General features: G+C 43.6%; 1 protein-coding gene across 1 annotated transcript in view; it reads right to left on the bottom strand.

Moving 5' to 3' along the window:
* LOC132017999 (chloride intracellular channel protein 5-like) overlaps nt 1-22,756 on the bottom strand; it is a 43,012-nt gene extending 20,256 nt beyond the window's left edge. The window contains exon 1 of the mRNA XM_059400337.1: nt 22,160-22,756. Coding sequence (XP_059256320.1) covers nt 22,160-22,672 — 513 coding nt within the window. The 5' untranslated portion in view covers nt 22,673-22,756. The remainder of the gene's footprint in view (nt 1-22,159) is intronic.
* Between the last annotated feature and the right edge of the window lie 2,781 nt (nt 22,757-25,537).

The following is a 25,537-nucleotide window of genomic DNA, read 5'->3' as shown; positions in this document are numbered from 1 at the left end:
GGATGCTGGGAAAGTCTTGGGTGGGGGAGGTCTGGGGAGGATCACCCTCATGCTGATTTTTCCCTAGGGTCACGCAGGGTCTGTGCCCCAAACCACATACTCCCTCCTTTCCAGTCAAACAGGACACGGACTGGCCTTCAGGAAAGCCGCTTGAAAGGCCTGCCTGGGAGTCTCTGAGCTAGGTATTTAATCTGCCAGGGCTGACACTTCCTTCCCTGCTCCCAGATAATAGGGGCAGGAGTGGCCCTAAAAGGCCCCACTGCCAAAATCATCTTCCTGAAGCACAGTTCTGACCTTGCCACTTCCTAGTTCAAAACCCTCGGAAACTCCCTGCTGCAAACAAAATACACCTCACAAACCCTAGCTGCTGTTGCAGGCCTTCTGCATTCCAACACAATCCCCAGGTGTCATTTTTTTCTCCACGCTTCTACCCCCAGCTCCCTGACACTCCATCCAAACTATGTCACTGACTGTTCCTATAAAGCTAGTTTTCCACCTCCATGCCTGTTAGGGACTGAATGTTTGTGTTCTCTCAAAATTCCTATATTGAAGCCCCGAGTCCCGGTGTGCTGCTATTAAGAGATGGGGTCTAGGGGCGCCTGAGTGGCTCAGTGGGTTAAGCCTCTGCCTTCGGCTGGGGTCATGATCTCAGGGTCCTGGGATCGAGCCCCAGATTGGGATCTCTGCTCAGCAGGGAGCCTGCTTCCCTTTCTCTCTGCCTGCCTCTCTGCCTACTTGTGATCTCTGTCTGCCAAATATATAAATAAAATTAAAAAAAAAAAAAAGAGAGATGGGGTCTATAAGGGAATAATGAAGGTTAAAGGACGTCATAAAGGTGGGCGCTGAGCCAATAAGACTAGTGTGCCTTATAAGAAAAGACACCAGAGAGCTCACTCCCCTGCCTGTGAGGACCCAGAGAAAAGGCTGCCATCCACACAAAGAAAGCTGTCACCAGACCTTCCGTGCCGGCACCCAGACCTTAGATTTCTAGGCTCCAAAACTGTGAGAACATAAATGCTGTTGTAAAATCTCCCAGTCTGTGGTATTTTTGTTACACAGTCTGGGCTGACTGATACAATACCCTTGCACATGCAGTCCCTCTTCACAGAGTGTCCCTTTCACTATTTCCACTGGACCAAATCCTTCAAAGAAAGTCTTCTTTTTCTGTAGAAGGACCTTTTTTTCACTTTCTGACTGAGTAATAGTTACTTACAAATATGAAACCTTTCCTACGGAGCTGAAAGTCCTTGAAGTTACTCATCCGTGTGTCACCCATAACTCTCCAACCAGCGTCTTTAACATGTGAAAATGATAGCCGTCCTCTATGGAGTGCCTTCTCTGGGCATATGTGAAACGATTTCAGTGTTTAGTTGGAATCTTCACAATCACCTCACAAGGAAGATATTATTATTCTCGTTTTAAAAATGGTGAAACTTACTGTATAATTCTACCTACCCGAGGTCTCTGGGATAGACAAGAGACAGAATTGGGGGGGAAGGGGAATGGAGGGTTAGTATTGAATAGATACAGAGTTTCTGTTTTGCAAGATGATAAGAATTCTGTGGGCGTACAGTGGGGCTACAGCATGACAGTGTGAATGTATTTAATGAACAATATACTTAAAAGATGGTTAAGGTGTTACTTTCTTTTTAAAAGATTTTATTTATTTGGCAGAGAGATAGAGAGCACAAGTAGACAGAGAGGCAGGCAGAGGGAGAGAGAGAAGGAGGCTTCCGTTGAGCAGAGAGCCCAATGCAGGACTTGATCCCAGGACCCTGGGATCATCTCCTGAGCCAAAGGCAGCTGTTTAACTGACTGAGCCACCTAGGCATCCCTGTTAAGATGTTAAATTTTATGTTAGGTGTATATTCCCACAATTTTTTAAAAACTGGTGAAACTGAGGCTAAAGTAATTTGCCCAAGGCCATCCAGCTAGAAAATGGAAAAGCTTGGATTTAAGCCTTCTCTGCCCAGTGTTCTTGTTTTGTTTCATTTGGGTGCATCTTCTCTCCCCTTTGCATAAATGCTAATGTTCCTCAATGCTCTGTCCTTCACTTTCTTGGATTCTGAGTTCAGGGTTAGAAAAAGATGGTCTCTCTAGGCAAACAAAGTAGAGTGATGTGCCCTCTTCCTGCAGAAGCAGCCCTACAGACACCTGGTTTCCTGGGTAGACTTGGTTGGATGCCAGCCCCACTTGCCTTTGCCAACCACCCTTGTGTGAGGTACAACCTCACAGTCAGTGGTGTGTGGAATGGGTTGTCCCAACTTATGAGAGCCAACCATAAATCTCCTCCCAACTTGCTGTTCCGTGATGTCACACTGGCAGCTTGAAATTGGCTTTGGTGGGAATATGTGTGCTATGGAAACCAGCAAATACTAAAAATTAAGACTTTTCTCCCCAGAGAAACTGTCGCTAATCGTTTACTGTGCACAATGTGCATACTGACTTTATTGGGGTCTTTGCGCTCTTGGTATGAACTTCTTTACACCAATTACTACTGCTGTAATTGAGATCTCTACAGCTAATTTTGTCCCTCTTTCTACATTTACACCTATATGTCTGCCTGTCTATTGGGCACATAAACTTGTATAGGCCAGGGCACATAAAAATGCTGAAAACACTCTATCCTCCTTAATCTATAATGTCACTTTCCATATGGTCTTCCACATCCAAGGAGGCACTCAGTCGCAGACGTTCCATCCTCGAAATAATTTTCACTGACTGCATGCTTTCCATTGTTCTTTGTAGTAGTGCAGACTCTCATCACCTCTCACCTGTGATATAATGTTCACCGCTCATCTCTGCCAGCTAACTGGTCTACCAGCTTCCACCCTTTTTATCAGATCAGAATTTCATAGTTGTTCAGATATAATTAATCATTATTCTGCTTCATTTTTCATGTCTCCCCCATTAACCACGAAGTAAAATCCAGCTTCCTTAGTTCAGCACACAAAACCTCCCACAGTAGGGTCCTAAACTTCATTTTCAGCATCATTTACTCACTGCATCCCATAACACAGTCTGTGAACCACTAGTTGATTCCAAATAACCTCAGCCTATTACCGCTGCTACCAGCTGGTCTTCCTTTCCCCTGCTCAACCTGGGCTCCTGCAGGACCTTTAGATTCCAGTTCATGTGTTGAATTGTGAAATTTTCCTGGGCCTCTTCCCTCCTCCTGAAAGAGCAACCACTCCTTTGCCACACATTATCACCTTGCATGGGTCAAGGACTCTGTGTGTGTGTGTGTGTGTGTGTGTGTGTGTGTGTGTGTGTGTGTTCCTTTTCCCACCTATGTTGAGTATTTGTGAGATTCTTGTTCATTTTTATCATTTTAGTACCGAGTAGAATTCCTGGCCTATAGCAGATGCTAAATATAAATGACCTGGAGAAAATTAAAGTAAATTTAAATTAAAGTAAAATGATTGAGCTCATGTCACATATCCATGATTCAGTTAAGCACTTCATTCTCCATAACAAGCCTCTGTGGTGCATATCATACCACTCTCCAAATAGAGACATTGGCCATCAGGGATGTCAATCATTCCTTCAAGGTTAAAGAGTTAGTAAATAAAACAGCTGATATTTTAACTCCATTCTGACTTCAAATTCCATGCTTTTCCCACTACTCCGGGATTTGTTTTAACAAGGAAAACCTTGGTGGGAGCAAGCAGTGATGACCGAATGTCATAAGGGCCATATCTGGTGTATGTGCAAAAGGTCACAGCACGGTCTGGAGAGAGGTCACAGGTGAGAAGGTCTGAGATGGAGGGGACCAGGGAAGTCTTTTTACTGTGGAGATGAACTTGGGCCCTGTGATAGATATTACAAAGGGGCTCAACTCAACCTTTCTAAACCCTCCTGGCATGGCTTCCTGTACTATAGAGACCCACCCCCTGGAAATTACATTTCTTAGACCCCCTTGCAGCTAGAGTATAGACATGTTCATTTCCACTAAACAGATGCATTATGTGTGAGGACAGATCAGCAAAAGAGAGCACCGTATAGCCATAGTATGCATGGAATGTGAGATCTTAGAGCAAGCACAGTGGCAGAGGCACTGAGTTCTCTGGCCTGCAGGCCTGGTAGAAGGTTTAGTGCCTCGCCCTAGTGTCCTAGATGCCAGCAACAGAAAATAGCAGTGGTGGGGTTGCCTCTAGAACAATCCCAACATCTGGTTTAGGATTTCTCCAGGTTGCTTTGTCCCTAGAGGTATAGCACTTAAGCCTGGCCCTGGCCCGCCCAGAAAAAATCTGTGAATTTCCTAACACTCTGTAATGAATCCCTCTCTGCTTAAACTACTAGAGTGGATTCTTTTGTCTGCAACTAAGACCACTTACCAATAGAAGCACGGTCGGGGACAATAATAGGCTTGTTACCCCATTTTCCTGGAGAGGTTATGACAGAAGTGTGTAGCCTGTCTCAGCTATTTCAAGAACAAGGCCACACTGTACATCACTTAGCAATTTGAGCTCGGTGGGTGTTAGGGTTTAAAACAGAGACACATTTGTGTTGTCTGTATCATTTTGGCTTTGTTTCGTGCTTAAATTAATTCAGAAGGTATGATATCGTCCCTATAGACAGAGCCAGTTCAGGCAAGAGGATATCTTGCCTCCTTCTTAATGTGAAATTAGCCTGAGGACCTGAGAGCAGCAATGTTGCTCCTTCTCAGAGAAGCGGATAGTAAGCCCAACTTGCCCAGATACTTGAGTGAGCTCCTGCCACATGGTAGGAATTGAGTCGGATAACCACAGTTTAATCTTCCAAGCAAGTCTGTGACATGGGCAGGAATGGAAAACAAGGCTCCAAGAGGTGAAGAGATTTGCCCTAGTTCAACAGGTTTATAAATGGCCTCACTGGGATGAGAACCGGGGTTGACTCAGAAGTTCACGGACCTCCCATGCTGCCAGTCTGCCCACAGTGGGAGCGAGGAAGAGAAGCAAGATCATCATCCCTCTTGCCCTAAGACAAGACGCTCATTGGAAAGAAAAGTCCCAGCAACACGAGGGAGAAGGTAATTGAAGGGATGTGGCAGGCACGGTTTACTGCCTATGCAAGAACATTACCCTTCAACCTTCCTTAATATCCCTGCTTATTCCAGGTGCTGAGGGAACTGCTTTACTCTGTGGAGGGTGGACCCAACCCCTGTTCTACGATGTGCCCCCCACTCCCCCACACCTTGTGACTAAGAGGAGAGGGTTGTTATAGACCTCACCATGGACTTGGCTGACCTCACCCCAACAGTCGACCTCCTGGGCTCTCACCACACATGAAAAATAAACCCTACCCTTAAAGCCATGGTCATGGTTCCTGTAACAAGCAGACAGATGCTCTTCTATCTCATATGGGGGTTTGCAATTCATAAGAAATCTTACAAGTGTTATGATGGGGTCACAGTAAGACATGAACAGGAGCTCTCCCAGAAGGCGAGGTTTGGGTGTTCTATTCCTTCCTCACCTCAAGTCATGAAACCACTGAGGGCCTGGGGAAACCAGAATCAACCCCATCAGCACATCCTAGTGAGCACGCTTTCAAAAATCATTACAAGGCACAGCCCCTTTACATCTGGAAGTGGGGACTCTTCCTGCCAATCATAATTCAGATGGAGTTCAAGGTTGTTTTTGCCAGAGGAGTTGTGTCCTAAGATTGTAAAGGCAGGGCAAGTCTCCACAAGGTTCCTCTGCATTTCCTAAGGTCTTGGTCTCTTAGGAGAACCAAAGAAATGATAGACTGCTCTTTCTAAATCTACAGCAGCAGGGACTATGCCCCTGGTGTTCACCGCTGGATCCCCAACATCTGGCACTCAGCCAGGCACAGAGGAGACACTGATTCCTACCTTTTACCCCAGTGCCCACATTTCCTTCAAAGTTTAAGACCTGCCTCCTCCATGTAGCCTTCCCAGGTAAATCCGATCCATGTTCATCTCTGAATGCCCTCTGTGCTTATCTGGAATGGTGCATCGCATATTCTAGAAACTGTTTCTCTTGTATTAATTTCTAAATGCTTCACAGTGTTCATCCTTCTCCCTGAGCCAGCTTGTCACAGTCTCACAGAAAGAAACACACTTTAAATTGCTTTTCTATCTCTCCAGTATCAGCATGAGGTCCAGAGTACAGGCTCTATAAAGATTAATTGAACTTTGATTTGAAAGGGATGAAAGGGATGCCTAAAAAAGTGTAGACAATTGACTTGAGCCCATGCACACAGCTATTAAATGTTTTATTGTAGAATAAGAACTTACCACACTCACAAGAGAATTGTTCAACCTTCACCCTCACATTTGCTCAGTAAATAATGCCTTCCTTCACCCCAGGTAACCTTCCCTGCTTTCCTTTGAGGAAGAAGGACCCTTATCTGTGTGTCTGGGTTTCAGGATTAATGCTCCATTGGCCCTAGTGACTGAAGTGGCAGCTTCTTTGATCCTCAAAGTTACTGTAGCTTTGATGGTTAGCAACTTGCCCCAGAGAGACTCTCAGTGAGCCTGGGTTTGGCCCATGGATATGGACAGCTTTACTGAGATTCACAAGAGCTGATTATTCGTTCAAGAGCTTTGCCTGAAGAGTTGCCAGTTTAAACCAACTGATTCCTACAAACTTGTAGCACAGGTACTATTTATTAATAGGAATAATTTTCATGGGTGATTTCTTTATTTTGTAGGCATGACCACTCTTCTGTCTCACTAAAGCCAGTCACCCACCTTCTTATTTCCAGACAAAGGAATAAAGAGGAGGGGTCTGTGACCACACAGCGGGTTGATATTCTGCTAGATCTGAACCCAGCTCACCCTGGGATAGCATCATAGCATCGTCCTACAGAATTTTGTGCAACAGTAGCAATATTCTACATCTGCTCTTTCCAATACAGTAGGTAGTTTCAAATAGCATTGTTCTAGGATAACCACGCCAGTTTATAGAGGGTTGCTACTGCCAAAGAAGAAGATGATCTAGGCAGTGTCCTCCATTCCCACCACCACAGTAGCACAGGACTAAGGTATTTCTGGAGAAGGAAAACACACCCAGCTTTGACGCAGTCAACACGAGGCCCTTATGTCAGTTATTCAACACCATCCCATATATTTGTTTTGCAATTGTTATCATCGAAACCTCAGGACATTAGTGGTTTCCTAAACAATGCATTCTCTTATATTTTGGCTGTTGCCATGTTACTGCTGTGCACCAAGCCTTGGCAGTAATGGGAGGCTGATGGCTTGTGACAGGCCTGGCACTGCTGTTGACCCACAGACTCATGAAGGAATGTGGAAGGCTCTGCTCCAGAGCATAAAGATGAGGCATGGCTTAAAGCCCAGATTTCTAATCTTTGTCTTCACAAAATGTTTGTCATGCACAAAACACTTGGTCTCAGGCCTCATTCACGTGGGAGGTCATCTCATATTTTTGAGGGACTGTTGTCTGAAGGCAGAGCTGCCAGTTAGCCCATTTTCCCATGGACACAATACGGTTCACACACAAATTCATTCTGGATGCTTAGGGCCTGGGTACTGGAAGGTAGCTTGAAAATAGGATTCCCTCTTGGGAGGGAATATCCGAGGATATTCCTGAAGATCTCATGGAATCATTAGAGTTTGAATGGGAAGAGGCTAAAAGATGGCATTTCCTTCCAGCTTGAGCTGATGAAGGATTAGCTGGGACATTTGTTTTCTGTCTCTTCAAAGGTACAAAATAAAGACTTTGCAAGTGACAACATACTCTCTTAGAAGAGAATGGAAAGAAGGAAGGTCAGCAAACAACCTTTGTCTGAAGGCCAAAATATTTGCTGTGTTTGTCTCCCACAAATTCATTTTGGTGTCATTATCATTAGATGTTAGTCCGGTTGGGCTTTATGACTACATTCCAAACTGTGATTCAAACTTGAACTCAAGGGGCCAATGATTGGAAAGAAAGGAGAAGCAATTCAAAAGAAGTGGGAATCTTAAAGTCGATTAGGACAACCTCCACTTCCGGCCAGAAGGGAACCCAGATTTACACTTAACAATTAGAACATTACTTTAAATAACTGGTAAAGCATACCAACTCCACAAAGTGATTGTTTTTGGACATTGCGAATAGGCAACACAGAATCCAAATATAGCAGGACGGTCTGTCAGTTGAGAAGACAACACAGTCTGGGGCATGGAAACATCAGGGCAGCTAGAGTTCACAGATCTAAATACTGGAGGGGATGGAGATGTAGAGAGAAAGAGAGAGAGGCGGAGGGAGAAACTACCAAGTGTGGGGAAAGAACTGGAAATGAGTAGGAGAAACAGTACCAGCATCTCACATAGGACTGGTTGTAGTTTGTTTTCCAGCAGTCAGAGTGGAAGGACACTGTACGCATTAGATGGAGTCCTTAGAAGCATATTGCTTTAGTAGTGGAGCTAAACCATTTTTTAGGAAGGGATTTTCTAGACTCACCCTTAGAAAGATTACGAGTAAGCATCAAAAGGATCAAATTCATTCCAAGCCACTTAACTGCCCAACACTTTAAAGAAACATAACATAATCCAGTATCAAACAACATAAACTTCACTATGTCTGGCAATCAAAATCTATTACTAGACATGCAAATAACTAGAAAAATAAAACTCATAATTAAAGAAAAGACCAATCAATAAAAATAAACTTCATGCCAATATATATGGATATATTGATATATATGGATAAGGTGATAAAATTAGTGTACAAGGACATTAAAATTGTCATTAAGAATAGACTCCATATGTTTAAGAAGGTAGGGGAAAGCATGAATATGATAAGAAGAGAATTGGCAATAAATGCAACACTGAGATTAAATCAACAAATAACTTGAGGGGTGAAAATTACCAAATTCACCCACAAAGAAAGATATCCCTGGATATCCCTATATCTATTAAACACACTGAATTTTAAGGGAGGGAGGAACCTTCCCACCAGGAAATCTCTAGTGAAAATGCCTCCCCTGGCAAACTCTATGAAACTATTAAAGAAAAAAATTCCACAAAAGCTCTTCCAGTAAACAGAAGAGGAGGAAACACATTCTCAACTCACGCTGTAAGGCCTGCATTAACTTCATAATAAAACCAGACAAAGAAATGAAAAGAAAACTACAGACTAATATTCCTCATGAATACCAAGGCAAGGACTTTAACAAAATTGTAGTAAATCAAACCTGGCAATCTATGACAATAATGATAAATCATGACTAAGTCAGACTGATCCCCAAAATCTAAGGTTGGTTTAACACAGGAAAATAAATGAATTTATTTCACATTAACAGAAAAATTAGATGAGGGGTGCCTGAGTGGCTTAGTAGGTTAGGTGACCCACTCTTGATTTTGGCTTGGGTCTTGAGATCTAACCCTGCCACAGGAAGGCTCTGGGCTCAGCAGGGAGTCTGCTTGTGTTTTTCCTTTTCCCTCTGCCCCTCCTCCTACTCACATGTTCTCACTGGCATGTGCCCACTCACACTCTTTCTCTAAATAAATAAAATCTTTTAAAAAAGAAAAATCACATGATAAAACACATTTGGCAAAATTCAATACACATTCACGCTTTAAAAAACTCTCAAAAAAAAAAAAAAACTAGGAATAGAAAAGAACTTATGACATCTGTGAGGGGTGCCTGGGTGGCTCGGTTGGTTAAGAGTCTGCCTTTGGCTCAGGTCATGATTTCAGGGTCCTGGGATTGAACCCCATGTCCGGGTTCTTGCTCAGCAGGGGCGTCTGCTTTTCCCTCTGCCTCGGCCCCTCCCCCCTCCCGTTCTCTCTTTAAAATAAATAAATAAAATCTTCAAAATAAATTAAAAAGATCTTAAAAATAAAGACATCTGTGAAAGACATACAGTTAATGTCATCTTTAATGATGAAAGATTGAATATTTTCCTTGTAAAAATGAGAACAAAGCAAGAAAGGAAGGAGTAAAGGAAAGAATACAGATTGGGAAGGAAGAAGTAAAGATGTCCTTTTTAAAAGATGATGTGAGAATATAGAAGAAAACCTTTGTGACCTTGGGTTAGACAACCATATCTTAGGACTACAAAAGCACAAATCATAGAAGAAAAAAATTGAAGGTGGTGATGGAAATGTTTTACATCATGATCGTGGTACTTGTTTCTAATTGTATACATTTGCCAAAACTTTATTGAAGTATACAGTCAAAACTGCTAGATGTATGCAAATTATATCCCCGTAAAATTGCCCCGAAGAAGCAAAGAATATAATAGGATATATGGTAATGTCATAAGTATTAAATAAAAGGGGAAAAAAGGAGAGAATTTCAAATATTGAACACACATATCTATTCTAGAATGTGCACCAAATATCTCTGGAAACACATATGTGAAATTTTTAGAATGAATTGCTTCAGAAATGCAAATGGGGTATCTGAGGGGATCCAATGGAGGAGAGACTCTATCTTTTGTACCTTTGAAATTTTGAGCCATGCAAATAATAAACCTACTTAAAGGAGCAAAAAAGTCGGCAAAGTTCCAAAACCTGCTGTTATTCAGTATGATTTGAGTCAAAATCCTGTTACTCTCTGTGAACATCTCTTCTTTACTCATCGTTTCCTCCTTGCTCCATTTTAGAAATCACAGGACTCCCTAAGAGTATGTTCAATACATACTTCAGAGCATGGCAATAGTATAAACTTATGTGAAAGAGAGAAGGTCCCTGTGGGATGGAGACAATTTTACTGCAGGGTAGAATGAAGTTCCATGCCCTGCAGGTTAGAATCTGTGGAGGTTCTCGGGTTCGTCTCCTACAACTGTCTTTTTTACAAGTGAGAAGTCTAAGGCCCAGAGAGTGCCTGTGACTTCCCCAGAGTTGCACAGCTAGTCGGTGTCAGAATCCAGATGGGGACCTAGCTCCTAAGTCTTACTGCAGAAATAATACCAGGAGAGCAGGTGGCCCAGCACAGAGCGTGGTTCAAAGTAAACATTCAGTAAGTATGAATTTCCTCTTTGTTTTTCCCCCCTCTAGCAGCTGGCTTCTTATCAGGACTCACCACCCACCCACCCACCCCCCTCCAAGTCAAATATCAATGGATGCAGGGACGTAAGGGCATTTGCTTAAAGCTGACCACATTTCCCAAAATACACGAGTAAGTTTACTCTTAAAAAAAAAAATGGAAGGGGGGTGGCGCCTGCGTGGCTCAGCGGGTTAAAGCCTCTACCTTTGGAAATGCTATAGAAAGAGGAGTCAGCCTGGGCAAAGCCAGTCTGGTGGGAGCTCAGCGTTCCGGGGGCATAACAAGTGAGACACGATGTGGAAGGAGATGGGGCCAGAGAGGCCGTTAGCTTGTTGGGGGCAGGGCTGGGATCTTGGTTATGCTCAGGGGTGGACTTGATCACATTGGCAAGGGACAGGGCTTAAAGCAGAGAATTTAAGTGTTCAAATATGCACATTTGCTCCAAGGGATGGTCTTTACTCCATTAGGTGGGTGAAGAATACCTGGGAGTTCATTTTACTCTGAGCAACATCTACAGAGCCCCTATGACAAGTCCAGCAGCCCACGAGACACTGTGCTGCAGAGATAAGTAAAATAGGGTCCCTTCCTCAAGGATCTAACAGTCTGGTGAACTGCTCTTTAGAAAATGGGAGCTCAGGAGTAGCTGGGAGGCTCAGTCAGCTACGTGTCTGTCTTAGGCTCAGGGTCCTGGGATGGAGCCTCAAGTCAGACTCTGCCCAGTGTGGGGTCTGCTTCTCCCTCTCCTTCTCCCTCTCCCTCTGCTTCCTCCCCACTACTCATGCTCTGTCTCTCTCAAAGAAATAAATAAAACCTTAAAAAGAGAGAGAGAGGCACCTGGTTGGCTCAATGGGTTAAAGCCTCTGCCTTCATTCAGATCATGATCTCAGGGTCCTGGGACGCAGCCCTGCATCAGGCTCTCTGCTTGAGGGGAGCCTGCCCCCCCCCCCCGCCTGCCTCTCTGCTTATTTGTGATCTCTCTATCTGTCAAATAAATAAATAAAATCTTCTAAAAATTTATAAAAAGGGGGGGGGGAGGAGAGGGAGAAAGAAAATGGGAACCCAGGAAGGAATCTATCATCCACTAGTCCAACACCAAGCCTCTCCCCCAATCTTGTGATTGGCAGCCCCCTCCTGGTCAGTTGGTGTTCTCGCCCGCCCCCGGTGTTGACACTACTCACCTTCTCCTGGTTAATGTGTTTGGTTTGGCTTCTGTGTCTATTGACAGACAGTGTTAGGTCAATTATAGGGATGCAGAAACACAAAGGCAGGCGCAGGAGGAAGGACACATTGCATTAGCTATGGTGACACTGTTAACACAGGCTGTCCCTTGTACTGTTGAACACTGACAGCTGTGAGAATCCTCAAGTCCTCTGATTGTAATGTTCCTTCAGAGCTCAACAAATCAAATTAAGCACTCAGAATACTGGCTTTCTGCCCAGCGTCAGAATGATGTGAAGAACGTGCCAGGCATTCTCATCAATGTCTGGGATCTAAGGAGATGAAGGTGCAAACAGTCCACTGGCCTCTCACAAAACCCCTTGCATTTGGTGGAAATATGGACCCCAGGACTGGCTGTCGCATGTCCATGCTTCATCTCGACTAATTCCTACCTGCAGAGGCTGCAGTGAGTCCAAGAGTGCCTCCCTCCCCAAAGCTGGGCCCGGCCAGAACCTTGTGGCTTTAATTAAATTAAAGATCCTGAGATGAGATCGCCTTGGATTAGGAAGGGTCTTAAATCCACTGACAAGTGTTTATAGGAGAAGAGAGGAAAGGGGCGCCTGAGTGGCTCAGTTAGTTAAGCCTCTGCTTTTGACTCAGGTTGTGGTCTCAGGGTCCTGCGATCTAGCACCCCCCTACACACACACACATATTCTTCCCTCTGCCCCTCCCCACGCTCAGACTTTCTCTCTTACGCTCTCTCTCTCTCATGTGCTCTCTCTCTCTCTCAAATAAATAGAATCTTCAGAGGAGAAAACAGAGACAGACACAGGAGAGAAGGCCATGTGATACGGAGCAGAGGCTGGGGTGATGCAGGTGCAAGTTAGCGGATGCCAGGAGCCACCAGAGGCTGGGACAAGCAAGAAAGGACTTTCCCCTAGAGCTGGCAGAAGGAGTGTGGCTCTGCCAACACCTGGACTGAAGACTTCTGGCCTCTATGTTGTGAGAAAATAAATTCCTATTGTTTGAAGCCTCCAGTTTATGGTCATTTGTCACAGTGACTCTAAGAAACTAGTATGGGGACTTGGAGCACCACTGTTGCAGTCTCCCCGGGGCCAGCCTTCCTCCTGCTGCATTGTCCTGAGCATCCTTGGGGGTAGCTCATTGCCCCCTCGGTCCCTCTCTTCCTTCATTCAGTCATCATTTAAATAGCCATGGATTGAGTATATGAGAATGGAAAAAAGGCAAGAGTTCACAGCTAGAGAGTGAGATAGAGATATAAAGAGGTAATTGTAGCATTCAGTGTTATGGGCTGAATCGTGTTCTCCCAAAATGTGTATGCTTAATCCTAATCCCTAGTAGCTAAGAATGCGACTGTATTTGGAGATAGGGTCTCTAATGATTTAATGAAGTTAAAATGAGATCATTAGGTGGGCCCTGGTCCCATGGGACTGGTTGTCCTTATAAGAAGAGGAAATTAGGACATGGACACACACAGAGAAAAGACCATGTGAAGACACTGGAGGAAAATGACCATCTGTAAGACAGGGAGAGAGGCCTTGGAAAAAACCAACTCTGCTGACACCTTGGTGGAGAAAATAAATTTTTGTTGTTTAGGCCATGCAGTCTGAAGCACTTTGCTATGGGAATCCTAGAAAACAGATACATTGGAGTAATGGAGGAGATTCCAACCAGCCCTGATTGATGCATCCACAAGAGATGACTTCTAGGACAGTGGGTTGTCTCCAGAAGGGATAGCATTGAAAAGGACAATGTGAGCAAAAGCCCACTCTTTAAAAGGCATGAAGGATGCAGTAAAATAAAGTCAACACTTTTTGAGGCAAAGAGTGAGTGGGGAGTATCAGCTAATGCTGTAGGTCTTGTCTGAAAGGCTGATGGAGCATGTAGACCTTCATATGTATTCCCTTCTTTCTGGCCTTTTCCCTGGGAACTGTGGGGAGTGCTGCATGGCTGGAAACAGCATGGTCAGATGTGCTCTTTATCTGGATCATTCTGGTGACTAGGTGGGGGCTTCTTGGCGAGGAGCTGAGCCCAGAGGCCGAGAAACCAGTTGAGTCACTGGGGCCAAGATGACAGTGGCCAGTGGTGGTCAAGACGGAGAGAAGAGAACATTCAGGGAATGAAATTGACTAGACTATGGGGAAGTGAAAAGGTAGAAATCTATGTTACTCAAAAGTTTAGTTTGTATAAGTGACAATATTGCCCACCAAGGTAGTTGTGCGTACATGGACATAGAGCTTGCAGTCCTTGCAGGAGAATGTCCAAAATTTCCCCTAGAAAACAGGTGGATCCTAGTATGGGTATTTATGTCAGAATATCACCTTGCCTTCATTTTCAGAGCTGACATAATCCCCATGACGATTCAGGCCGTGCTCCTTCATTACCCTTTTGGGAGGATTTCTCCGCAAGCTTTCGTCAGATACTAAAAGGCTTAGAGCAAGCAGCTGGCCCCAAAGGAAAGAAAAGGAATGACTTGGGCCATTCATCACACATTCTACTCCCTCCCACATGGACATACAAGGCATGTATACCTAGGTAGGGGAAATGGAAAGCATCATAATGATAAATAACCTTGAGGCGTCATGAGATTATCCTCCACTAAATAAATAAATAAATAAATAGACTTTTAGAATGTTCCAAAACCTCCCAAAGCATATCCATGAACATCTGCATCCCAGGTTAGGAATGCCAATATAAAGGAAAGTGCCCTGGATTTAGAAGCCCAAGTCCCAGACTGCTACTAATTTGCAGACAGCCCTGGGCAAGTTTATGGACTTTTCTGGTTTTTAATTTTCTTATCATAGCACTAGAATTCTGTGACCTCTTTGATCAATGGCATTGGTTCACAAAGATATGGGGACCCAGGAAATGATTTTGAATAAATTGGGGTTTGACTGTGTTCCCAGCACCCTAATGAAGAAGAAATTATGAGAAGAATAGAAATCTTTGTTCAAACCTGCTCATTGCTCTATTTAATATAAGCTTCATTTGTTCCATGACAGCATGATTAGGCTCATGCAACAGGGTCAGACTTGTCTCTTCTCACAATGCTTCCAAGGACACATTTGGCATGCCTTTTTAGTGACACCAGGGATCATGGAATAGGAAGACCCTTGCAGGGCTCCAGACATTTCTAGACATCTACGTGATAGCTACAACTTCTAACTAGCCCAGCAAAGCTAAGACAGACCATAGAAACACATTTTTTTTTTAACTAGAAACTATCCTAAAATGATATCAATAAAAACTTGGTGCCAAATCTGTACATTCTCCAACCCAAATATAACAAAACTAGATATACATATAGCTAAAATATAAATCAGCATCACACTGGCTAGTGTTTTCCAGAAATTTGCCTGTATGTAGCCAAGTATCTAAATAGTTGGACATATCCAGATAGTTGAATGAATAAATTACCAAAAAAAATTATAGGTGGTCATTTCACACAATGGATTTATATCTAAGTGTTTGAACTAATTTTAGAAATGAAGCTTACAAAAACAAACAAACAAACAAAAAAAATAAACAAAAAGAAATGAAGCTTGCTACATGTCTATTGGGTCCTGATCCACGCAGTATGCGGAAATGCTATCTAATTTGCTTCTCCATCATCCTAAACATGGCTTTGCTCCCGATACCACTCTTGGTTGCCTTTAGGATAATATCCAAGCCCTCCAGTTTGCCAGGCAAACTGCATTGCTAGGTCATCAACCTCGTCATCTGCTCTGAAACTGTGCATGCCTTCTCTCCACTCCAGCCAATCAGGTGGAGTCATACACACATTCATATCTGCTGTGCCTTTGCTTATGCTGAACCCAGTGCCTGCAATGTCCTCCTTGACTCCTCAACTGAGCCGCATATGAACATCCCAATCCAGCTGCATTTCCCTCTTTTCTCAGTGGGATTTTATAGTTTCTCACCTGCAATGATGAATTTTTATTTCCCTCCAAACAAACCTCTGCTTTAGAAAACTTCCAGGAAGGATATGGAAGGTGAGGGGACTTGTTCGCACCAGAGCTTGGCCAAGTAAAGATTCCCAGGCCCTCAGATGCTGGCAGAAAAGAAAGGGATGCTTTATATGCCCCTAAGATTTTTAAAACTGAACATCGCTATTAATGCAAAATTTCAACATTCATCCACAACTTAGGTTTATTCATTCATTTACAAATTATACTGATGTACAACTGGAAGAACTCACTGTGCACATTATTAAATAGCTAAAAATTAACATGTAAAAGGACTAGGCAAAATTAAATAGAAATATTGCTTACTATTCTATATATGAATTCTAATATTCTAATATCTTATGAATTATGTTGAATCCCCTACTTTGGATACCACGACACCTGAGACAGCACCAGCTTCCTGTGCTATAACAATAACAATAACAACAATTACTAATAATTCTGTGACACTTTCTGCTATGCTGAACCAAATTGTAGGGAGTCGCTCCTTTAGAACCAAGTTTCCAGGCTACAAGTCTAAGAAACATTAACAAGGGCTATTGTGTTGCCTGACTTCAGAGGGTACCATTTACATAGCTAACAGTGCCTCCTAAATGTGTTCAGTACACAACGTGTGCAACCCTGGATGGGGATCCTATGAGTTCCTCATTAGAGACAGACTCTGCAGGTGCTTTCCAAGGAACGTGCTGCACATGAACTGAAGGGCAAAGCATGCTGGTCTCATGTTGGTCCTTCCAACCATACCCAAACCTGGAGATAATAATCATTGTCACGTGGTATCCCAGAGTGGGTAATATGTGGTAGCATATGTGTGCACCCTTGTGAAGAGCTGGGGCCATATACCCTGAAATCAATGAGGGAATGTGGATCCAGGAATGTTTGATAGCAAATTATTGACAAAGTTGTATTTGAATATCCTGACCAGTGCTTTTTCCACAATATTTCACTGTCTGTGTTAGGATCAGCTAATGGTACATTCATGAAATGTCTACTAACTCTAAGGCACAGTGCTTAAAATAAATATTATTATTTTGTGTATGGTTCCGGTTCATCACAATAAATAATAGCTTAAGCTCACAAATATTGAGCACTTACTGTATGTCAGATATTATACCAAGCAATTATATGGACTATCTTATTTAATCCACATAGCAATCCTATGAAGAGCTTACTATTATAAAACCCATATTACCAAAGAGAAAACTGAGGCTCAGAGAAGCTTAACAATTTAACAGAAATTAATTGGGTCAACCACATTTCAAACCATGCAGATTTCCAAAACCTGCTCTATGACATATACCTCCTGCTATAATCAGTGGCATCAATTACATGCAGGATGGTGGTGTTCATTTGTACCATTTTTCTTTATAATAACCATCATCAGAATACTTTTTCTTTGCATTAAACAAAATGCCAGGAATCTCTCTCTCTTTTCCTCCCTTTCTCTTTCTCCTACTTTGTCTCTGTCTCTTTCCGCTTTCTCCCTCTCTCTCTCTCACACACACATACAAACACAGTTATGTCTGCAGGTCCCTCCGTTTTAGCAGAACGCATAAAGACAATTTGCACACTCCTGTGTGGCAAATTCTGAACCAACCACCCCTCTTGGCTGTCTATAATATGGACTACAACTCTCCCTAGGTACCTTTTTTACACTGGATCTCTGAAATGACCAAGAAGCAGTTATTTCTTCCCTTTTACTATCTTCAAGAATTGTGTTTCTCTGTCTTCCCCTACAGGACAGTTGGCATTAAGGTATGGCGTGTTCGTCTCTTATCCAGTACCTGGCATGTAGTTAGTATGTTGTAAATGACGGACGGACGGATGGACGGATGGATGGACGGATGGATGGATGGGCAGATGGCAAGAAGGACGGAGGAAAGGTGAGAGGGAGGGAGGGGGGAGGGAGGCGAGACCGCGTATGAGTGACTGTATGAGCACATTTTCTTGCGCATACATTCCTGGAGAAGACGTCGTAGGTGAAATGGGAATGACATCTCCGTTCGCTCAGTAGCTCTGGTCAAAACCCCTAGAGACAGCCCTGGCTCTTCTCTTTCTTTATACATCACACCAGCAGAAGCTTTGGGCTCACTCTTCAAAGCCCTTGCAGTCCTGCTCCGCTCTACTTCCACTGTGGTCACCATTGGCCAATCTACCATCGTCTCTGGCCTAGTTTTTCAACTGCCTCCAAACTGTCCTCTCTGCTTCTACTCTTTCTCTCTTGTAGTCTGCCATCATAAAGGCAGCCAGGGGACGCCTGGGTGGCTCAGCCAGCTGAGTGGCTTAGTCTTGATTTCAGCCCTGGTCATGGTCTCAGGGTCGTGGGTTCGAGCCCTGCACTCAATGCAGGGTCTGCTTGAGATCCTCTCTTGCTCTCCCCGCCATGCTCTATCTCTCTCTCCTTCTAAAATAAATAAAGGAATCTTAAAAAGCAAACAAACAAAAAACAAAAAATCTCTGATGTCTCTCATGTCAGTCCAAGTAAAAAGGAAAGGGCTTCCTCCACATGCTCTGTGCCTACCTCCACCCCTCTGGCTTTACCTGCTGCCACCTTACTGCCCTTGCTCCCCCCACTCAAGCCATACACCCCCTCGACCCCCTCCTCACTGTCACTCTGTCCCACTGTGGGAAGCTGAAGAATGGCTCCCAAGCATGTCCATGTCCTAATTGCAAGAACCCATGAGTGTTGCTTTTGGTGGCAATAGGGAAGGATGTGATTGAATTAAGGATATTCAAATGGAGATTATCCTGTATTATCCTGGAGGACCCAAACTAATCACAAATCTTTTTATAAGAGGGACATAAGAGGAGTCAGATCCGAAGAAGGCACGGTGAGGAGAGAAGCAGAGAGTGCCACGGTGATAGGACGTGGGCCAGGAGCCAGGAATGAAGACAGCTTCTAGAAACCAGAAGAGGGAAGGAAACAGATTGCCTCCTGAGCCTCCAGAAAGAACACAGCCCTGCGCATACCTTGATTTTAGCTCCATAAGACTTAGTTCAGATTCTGATGCCCAGCAGTACAAGAGCACAAATTTGTGTTGTTTCAAGCCACTGAGTTTGTGGTCATCTGTTACGGCAGCAGTAAGAAACGTCCACACCTGTTACTCTGCTTCATGTTTCTTTAAAGCTCATCACCACCAGGCATATGTTGTATCTGCCTATTGTCCACCAGTTTTTCCCACTACAGTGCAAAGTGCGGGGAACCCAGGACTTTGTTATAAACCCAGGGCCTGACACAATAACAATACATTGAATGAATAAATAAATGCTATATTTTAATTATGCGATTGCCCAACACCCTGAAATGGCTGAGCCTCAGTAAAATGTCAGTTGAACACACAGCGACAAACCCGCATGACATTTTTCCTGGCTTGTCTAGAACAGCTGAAAATGCATGCAAGTGAGTACGTTCTGACACAGCCCAAGTGGTCCGCACCGCAAGGCTCAGGGGAAGAATGACCCCAGGAGACCTTCCAGCATTCTGCTGTTCCCACACCCTAGAGCTGGGGGGAAGGAGGAGCCTGAGCAGGTGACACTTAGACCCTCCACTCCCAAGTAAAGAGAGAAGCCCCCTGAAGGCTCTGCCTTTGTGTTTATTTTCCATCCAACACTGAATAAAGCACGGTGGTGGGGTTGGTGCCGGATGGGGAAGCAGGGATGGTGAGCATCGCTCTTCTCACTGAGCGCTGCTAAAGATCTTTAAAAAGAGTGCCCACATAGGAGCTGAGGCATCTTACTTAACAATTACATTAAAAAGATTACCCCAAAGATACAGATGTAGTGAAAAAAAGAGCCATCCGTACCCCAATGTTTATAGCAGCAATGGCCATGGTCGCCAAACTGTGGAAAGAACCAAGATGCCCTTCAACGGACGAATGGATAAGGAAGATGTGGTCCATATACACTATGGAGTATTATGCGTCTATCAGAAAGGATGAATACCCAACTTTTGTAGCAACATGGACGGGACTGGAAGAGATTATGCTGAGTGAAATAAGTCAAGCAGAGAGAGTCAATTACCATATGGTTTCACTTATTTGTGGAGCATAACAAATAGCATGGAAGACATGGAGAGATGGAGAGAAGGGAGTTGAGGGAAATTGGAAAGGGGAGGTGAACCATGAGAGATTATGGACTCTGAAAAACAACCTGAGGGTTTTGAAGGGGCGGGGGGTGGGAGATTGGGGGTCAAGGTGGTGGGTATTAGGGAGGGCATGTACTGCATGGAGCACTGGGAGTGGCACAAAAACAATGAATACTGTTACGCTGAAAAGAAATTTTTTTTAGAAAAGGTAAAAAAAAAAAAAAAAGAATGTAAACCTAAAGAGTTCGTTAAAGTCAATATTTGCTTTCGGGAACTACAGATCTTAATTAACGCGGGACCACACATTCCCTTCAAACAGTTTTCCTGTTGCTGATACCAGAGGAAGATGCCAATAGTTCTGTTTTCTCCTACTTCTGTTGCTTCAGCACCGGCGCCAGCCTAACTTCTGGGGAAATCAACACTCGTCAAATTTACAAATGTCTTAATGGGTGTCGCCAATGAACATGACCTACCTTGTTGGCTGCATAAAGCTGCATGGATGATTCTGTCCCGAGAAAAATACACCACTAGTCCTCACTAAGTGCGGGGTTTTGTGGGGGTTTTTTGTTTGTTTGTTTGTTTGTTTGTTTAACTAACAGTGATGTGGATTTGGAAGCTGGAAGCCTGCTTTGAACATCAGTCACCTCCTCAGCGGAGCCTCTCCTGATTCCTTCCCACACACTTGATTGGTCCTTCCTGAGAATCCCCGCTGTGCTCAGCCGAGCCTCTCGTTCACCTAAATTAACCACGTGCAAATCTGTCTCCTGCACCACACTGCTGATTTCTTGATAGTAAGTTCCCTCCTCATCTCTCACACCTCTCCCACCCCCCCCAATAACATGATACCAGACAAGTTTTGAGGGGTCCCTAAGTATGAGCCAGACACTCCTGCTACTTGCTCTTTAAAAACCTTGTGTTAAAATAAAGGAGATGCAATTTACACACAAAACAACTAGGGAAAAATACAAAGTCAAAAAATAATAATATCTTCAATGAGCAAATAAAGTCTATTTTACTGGAGTTATTAGAAACCACAAAGGGGACAAATAAGTGTGAACTGAGGGTTTTGTAGGTTGAAACAACAGTATTATTACGTGGTCTTCATACTAAGAAAAGTGTAAATATGAATATTGTTAGGGAGTGCATGTTGGGGAAAAATGTTCTTCCCTCGTGATTCATAAAGATGAATCATCTTTGATTTATAAATCGTGATTTATGGATCATAAAGATGATTCATAAAGATAGCCCTGGAATGCTTTTTTTACATTTTGATAACATTGTAATAAATGGTCTTTACCACAGTATCAGTCTAAAACAAAGATTACCAAGGTTCTGAGTTTCTACATCATAAGCATTAAAGTTCTGAGTATCTAAGTTCTGAGAATCTATCTAAGCATTAAACATTAACACTGGCTATTAGCATCTTAATACTCTTACCACTGAAATCATCTCACGATTCATCAGATATTTTAGTTATATTGATGCCGAAAGGGCAGGCTCAGTGACAGAGGTAACGTTTATTGACCATATATCTGAAGTATCTGTGACCTTAGAAATACTAAGAAGGAAACCATGGTGCCTGGCTGACTGGATTCGATTTCCTCTCGCAAGACTTGGTTTCATTTTTGCAAACTGAGTTGACAAAAGAAATCTAACCAGTCGGGAAAATATACTCAATGTCTGTCACATAGGTAAGGATTTGAGCTCCATTTTCTGCTCACTTGGAAGTGAACTCTAAAAAACATGTTTTGCCTGTGGTCTATAAAGTTAGTGATTGAGACACACAATTTAAATGCACTTTCCAATTCTTATACTTTGGAGCATTCTTGAGGGAATCTGGAATTGACTCAATTAACCAGCCCTACTCTTGAATATGTCTTGAGATCCAAAGACCATGACATCCTGCATCTCTTCCTGGACACTTGGAGCAAAAGAAAACCCCAATTAGTTCATCCACCCATGCAAGGGGACCTATCAGAGACAGCCCTTACCTTCACAAACAGGCTGATCTCAGGGTGTGTGGAAGCTGGGTTGTTTTCTTCCAAGCCATCAGCAGCAGAATTGCTGGTGAAGAAGGCCCTGCTCCGCTGGATGGTGAAGTTTTGGGGGGAAAGCAGGGCTCCCGTCTTCCTGTTTCCATTCTCCTGGGGAGTCTCCGGGCCAGGCTCCTGGTCTTGGGTGGGTGAGTATAACTCTTCCATTGAGATGCCCTGGTCTTCCTGCTGCTCCTTTGGGTGAAGATCCTGGGCAAGATCCTCATCAGGCAGGAGGTATCCTGATGCTTCTGGCTGGGAAGAGTTCAAGCCCTTCTCCTCACCTCCAGCCACATAAACAGAGTCATATTCGTGGGTTTCCAGATCAGTGGCATAGACATTGCTTTCTGGCAGGCCTCCGTGGATGTTATCATAAAGAGGAACTTCATCCTCTTCTGGCTGATCTGGAAGCTCATGCAGCCCTTCCTTTTGGACTGTGTCATAGACGGTGTTATTTTCTTCATCATTCATGTTCGTGGATCTGGTAGATCTTTTGCAGGAGGACCTGAATGAATCAGGAATGAAGAAAGGGATAGAGGGTGCTGTACCACCTTGCACAGGAATCAACAGGCTTTTGAAACACAATGACTAGCAACAGCTACCCATGAGACGTCTCTAACAATCATTTACCAGAGACTTTCACCAGCAAACCACAAGTCCATTGGACGCAAGATAAAGCTGCCACCCTCAGTTAACTCCTTCACTCCTAAGGATACTTTCAAGCAGGCTCTGGAGGTTTCCTCACTGCCAGGTACTCTGAGATTCCTCGGTTTAGCAAGGGGGTTTGAGTTATCTTCCCAGTCCACCTGGAAATTCTGAATATTTAGCCATTTGTCACTCAAGAGGGCTCCCTTTTCCAGTTGCCTCCAAATATTGAAAACATTCAAGAAGTCTCTGCAGCTGAGGGGAGAGCAGTTCTCCACAATGGTAACTCATCCATTAGCAGCTGAATTCATGACATGAAACAATTCTGCAAGCATCGATACCCTAGGATACGTGAGTTATACACGGTCCAGTTAGGTAATAAATTCCATTTGCATTTCTTATCTGGAAACAACACTAGGTGATTAAATGGCAGAAGGAAAAGGAGATAAACGCACTAGTCTATAGTCACATCAATACAGACCACCCAAAATAAAGAACTCAAAGATTTATGGCTTTGAGTTTTATTTTCCTGCTTAAATCCAGGTGATCATTACAGTCAAAAGACCTTTGCCAACATTCTATTAGGGACAGCACATCACTCAGCACTAATCATATGTGATAGAAGATACAGTCTCTGCTGTCAAGAGACTTCTAAACATATTTGGAAGGCTGGGAAGAAAAACTAAACCCTAAAGGGCACAGAATAAACTATTCAAGATTTTCTTAGTACAATTGGCCCACGTCTGGCATAAGCAGGAAGGAGCTACTGCCTATTTGATGTCACCTACAGATGCCACAAATAGACAGACTCTTTGGGATTTGTTTGTTTGGTTTTTTTTAAAGATTTTATTTATTTATTCGACAGCCAGAGATCACAAGTAGACAGAGAGGCAGGGGGAAGCAGGCTCCCTGCTGAGCAGAGAGCCTGATGCGGGGCTCGATCCCAGGACCCTGAGATCATGACCTGAGCTGAAGGCAGAGGCTTAACCCACTGAGCCACCTAGGTGCCCCAGGCTCTTTGTTTTTAATGGGGTACTCTAATCTGCTAGTTCCTGTTTCCCTTCTTCACACCATGCACATGGTTCTTTTAAAGTGACAACCCAGGGCGCCTGGGTGGCTCAGTGGGTTAAGCTGCTGCCTTTGGCTCGGGTCATGATCTCAGGGTCCTGGGATCGAGTCCCGCATCAGGCTCTCTGCTCAGCAGGGAGCCTGCTTCCTCCTCTCTCTCTGCCTTCCTCTCTGCCTACTTGTGATCTCTCTCTGTTGAATAAATAAATAAAATCTAAAAAAAAAAAAAAAAAAAGTGACAACCCAGATAGATTATGAAGGCACTTTAATGTCTAGCCACCATGTGAAAATCTAAGAAGCAATGCAACTCTGGACAAAACATTAGATGAACATTTTATTAACAACACTCCCTTGTACCCTTAGCTCCAGCATTGTATCCAGGAATCGCCTGGAGCAAACTAGAGCAGAATTTCTAGAATTCTAGCTTTGGGGAGGGTTCAAAGAATAGATAAGGGCAAAGATGCTAGAGACTCGCTTTAAAGGATCTTGATATTAACCCTTTATCTTTTATTGAAAAGTGAGGTCTGACAGGTCCAAATCCCTGGTATAAGACCATAGGCTTATACAATTGAGTGGCGCCCCAGCTCAAAGCCCCTTCATAATTTTAGTGCCAGAGAAAACCTAGAACACCATTTAGTCTAACGTTCATCTTACATTGGGGAAAAAGCTTGAGACCTAGAACAGGGAAATGAAGGTGCAAGTTCACACAGAGAGTTAGTCATAGAGCTGATTTCAGAGATGGTTTCCTAACCTCCGGCTCTGTGATCTCGCTCCCTCCTGAAGTCAGTGTTTTCCAACCTATATTCTTGATCACGCAAGCCTCCTCTCTCACCCCATCCCCAAAGAATCCTTTCTAGATATTTTCTCCCAAAAATGAAAATATTGCTGATATACTACATATCTGTTTGTGTACTGTATGTAGATCTGTGCTTTATATACAGGAAAAGAATAAGCTGTTGGCTCCCTAAGGACCAATGTCTACACCTTTGGGGGGTGGTCTTGTTCCTTTTGAGAATGCATGCTTTTGCTGCTGAAGTATTTCTGGAGTGTAACTCATAATCTGGGACTGGATTCCACACCATTCTGCATTATTACCAAGGAATAATATTCTATAATGTGGGTGTATGTACGCAGCATGCTACTGGGCCCTCAACACGATGACCCAGCTAGCCATGGAAGCTGGTTAAGCTTAGGTTAATATCACACAGATATTTTATAAATCTGATCCTCCTATTTCCCACCTCCGGGCACACCTGTCACGTTTTTGGCCACATCCTGTTAAAATGTCATCCTGTTAAAATGTCAGTCAGCTCTGCTCAAACTCCTATAATGGGTCTCCATTTCTCTCCATTAAGTCAAAATCCTTGCAATGACCCACAAGATCCTGCAAAATTGGCACCACCTTTCTGATACTTGCTTTCCACCCTACCCCACTCCACCCCCAACCCCCGCCTTGGCTTACTGTGTTTCAGATGATCTGGCTTCATTGCTATGCCAGGAACATTCCAGAATGCTCTCTGTGTTAGGATCTTTACATTGGCTGTTTTCTTCGCCAGAAATACATTTCCCCTGGTTGTCTACACTGTCAATTTCCCAAACTCTTCTAAGTCCTTGCTTATACAT

This window comes from Mustela nigripes, chromosome 5, assembly GCF_022355385.1.
Source record: "Mustela nigripes isolate SB6536 chromosome 5, MUSNIG.SB6536, whole genome shotgun sequence".
Classification (NCBI taxonomy): Eukaryota; Metazoa; Chordata; class Mammalia; order Carnivora; family Mustelidae; genus Mustela; species Mustela nigripes.
Note: the sequence above shows the minus strand (reverse complement) of the source record. Positions and strands in the feature narration are given on the sequence as shown.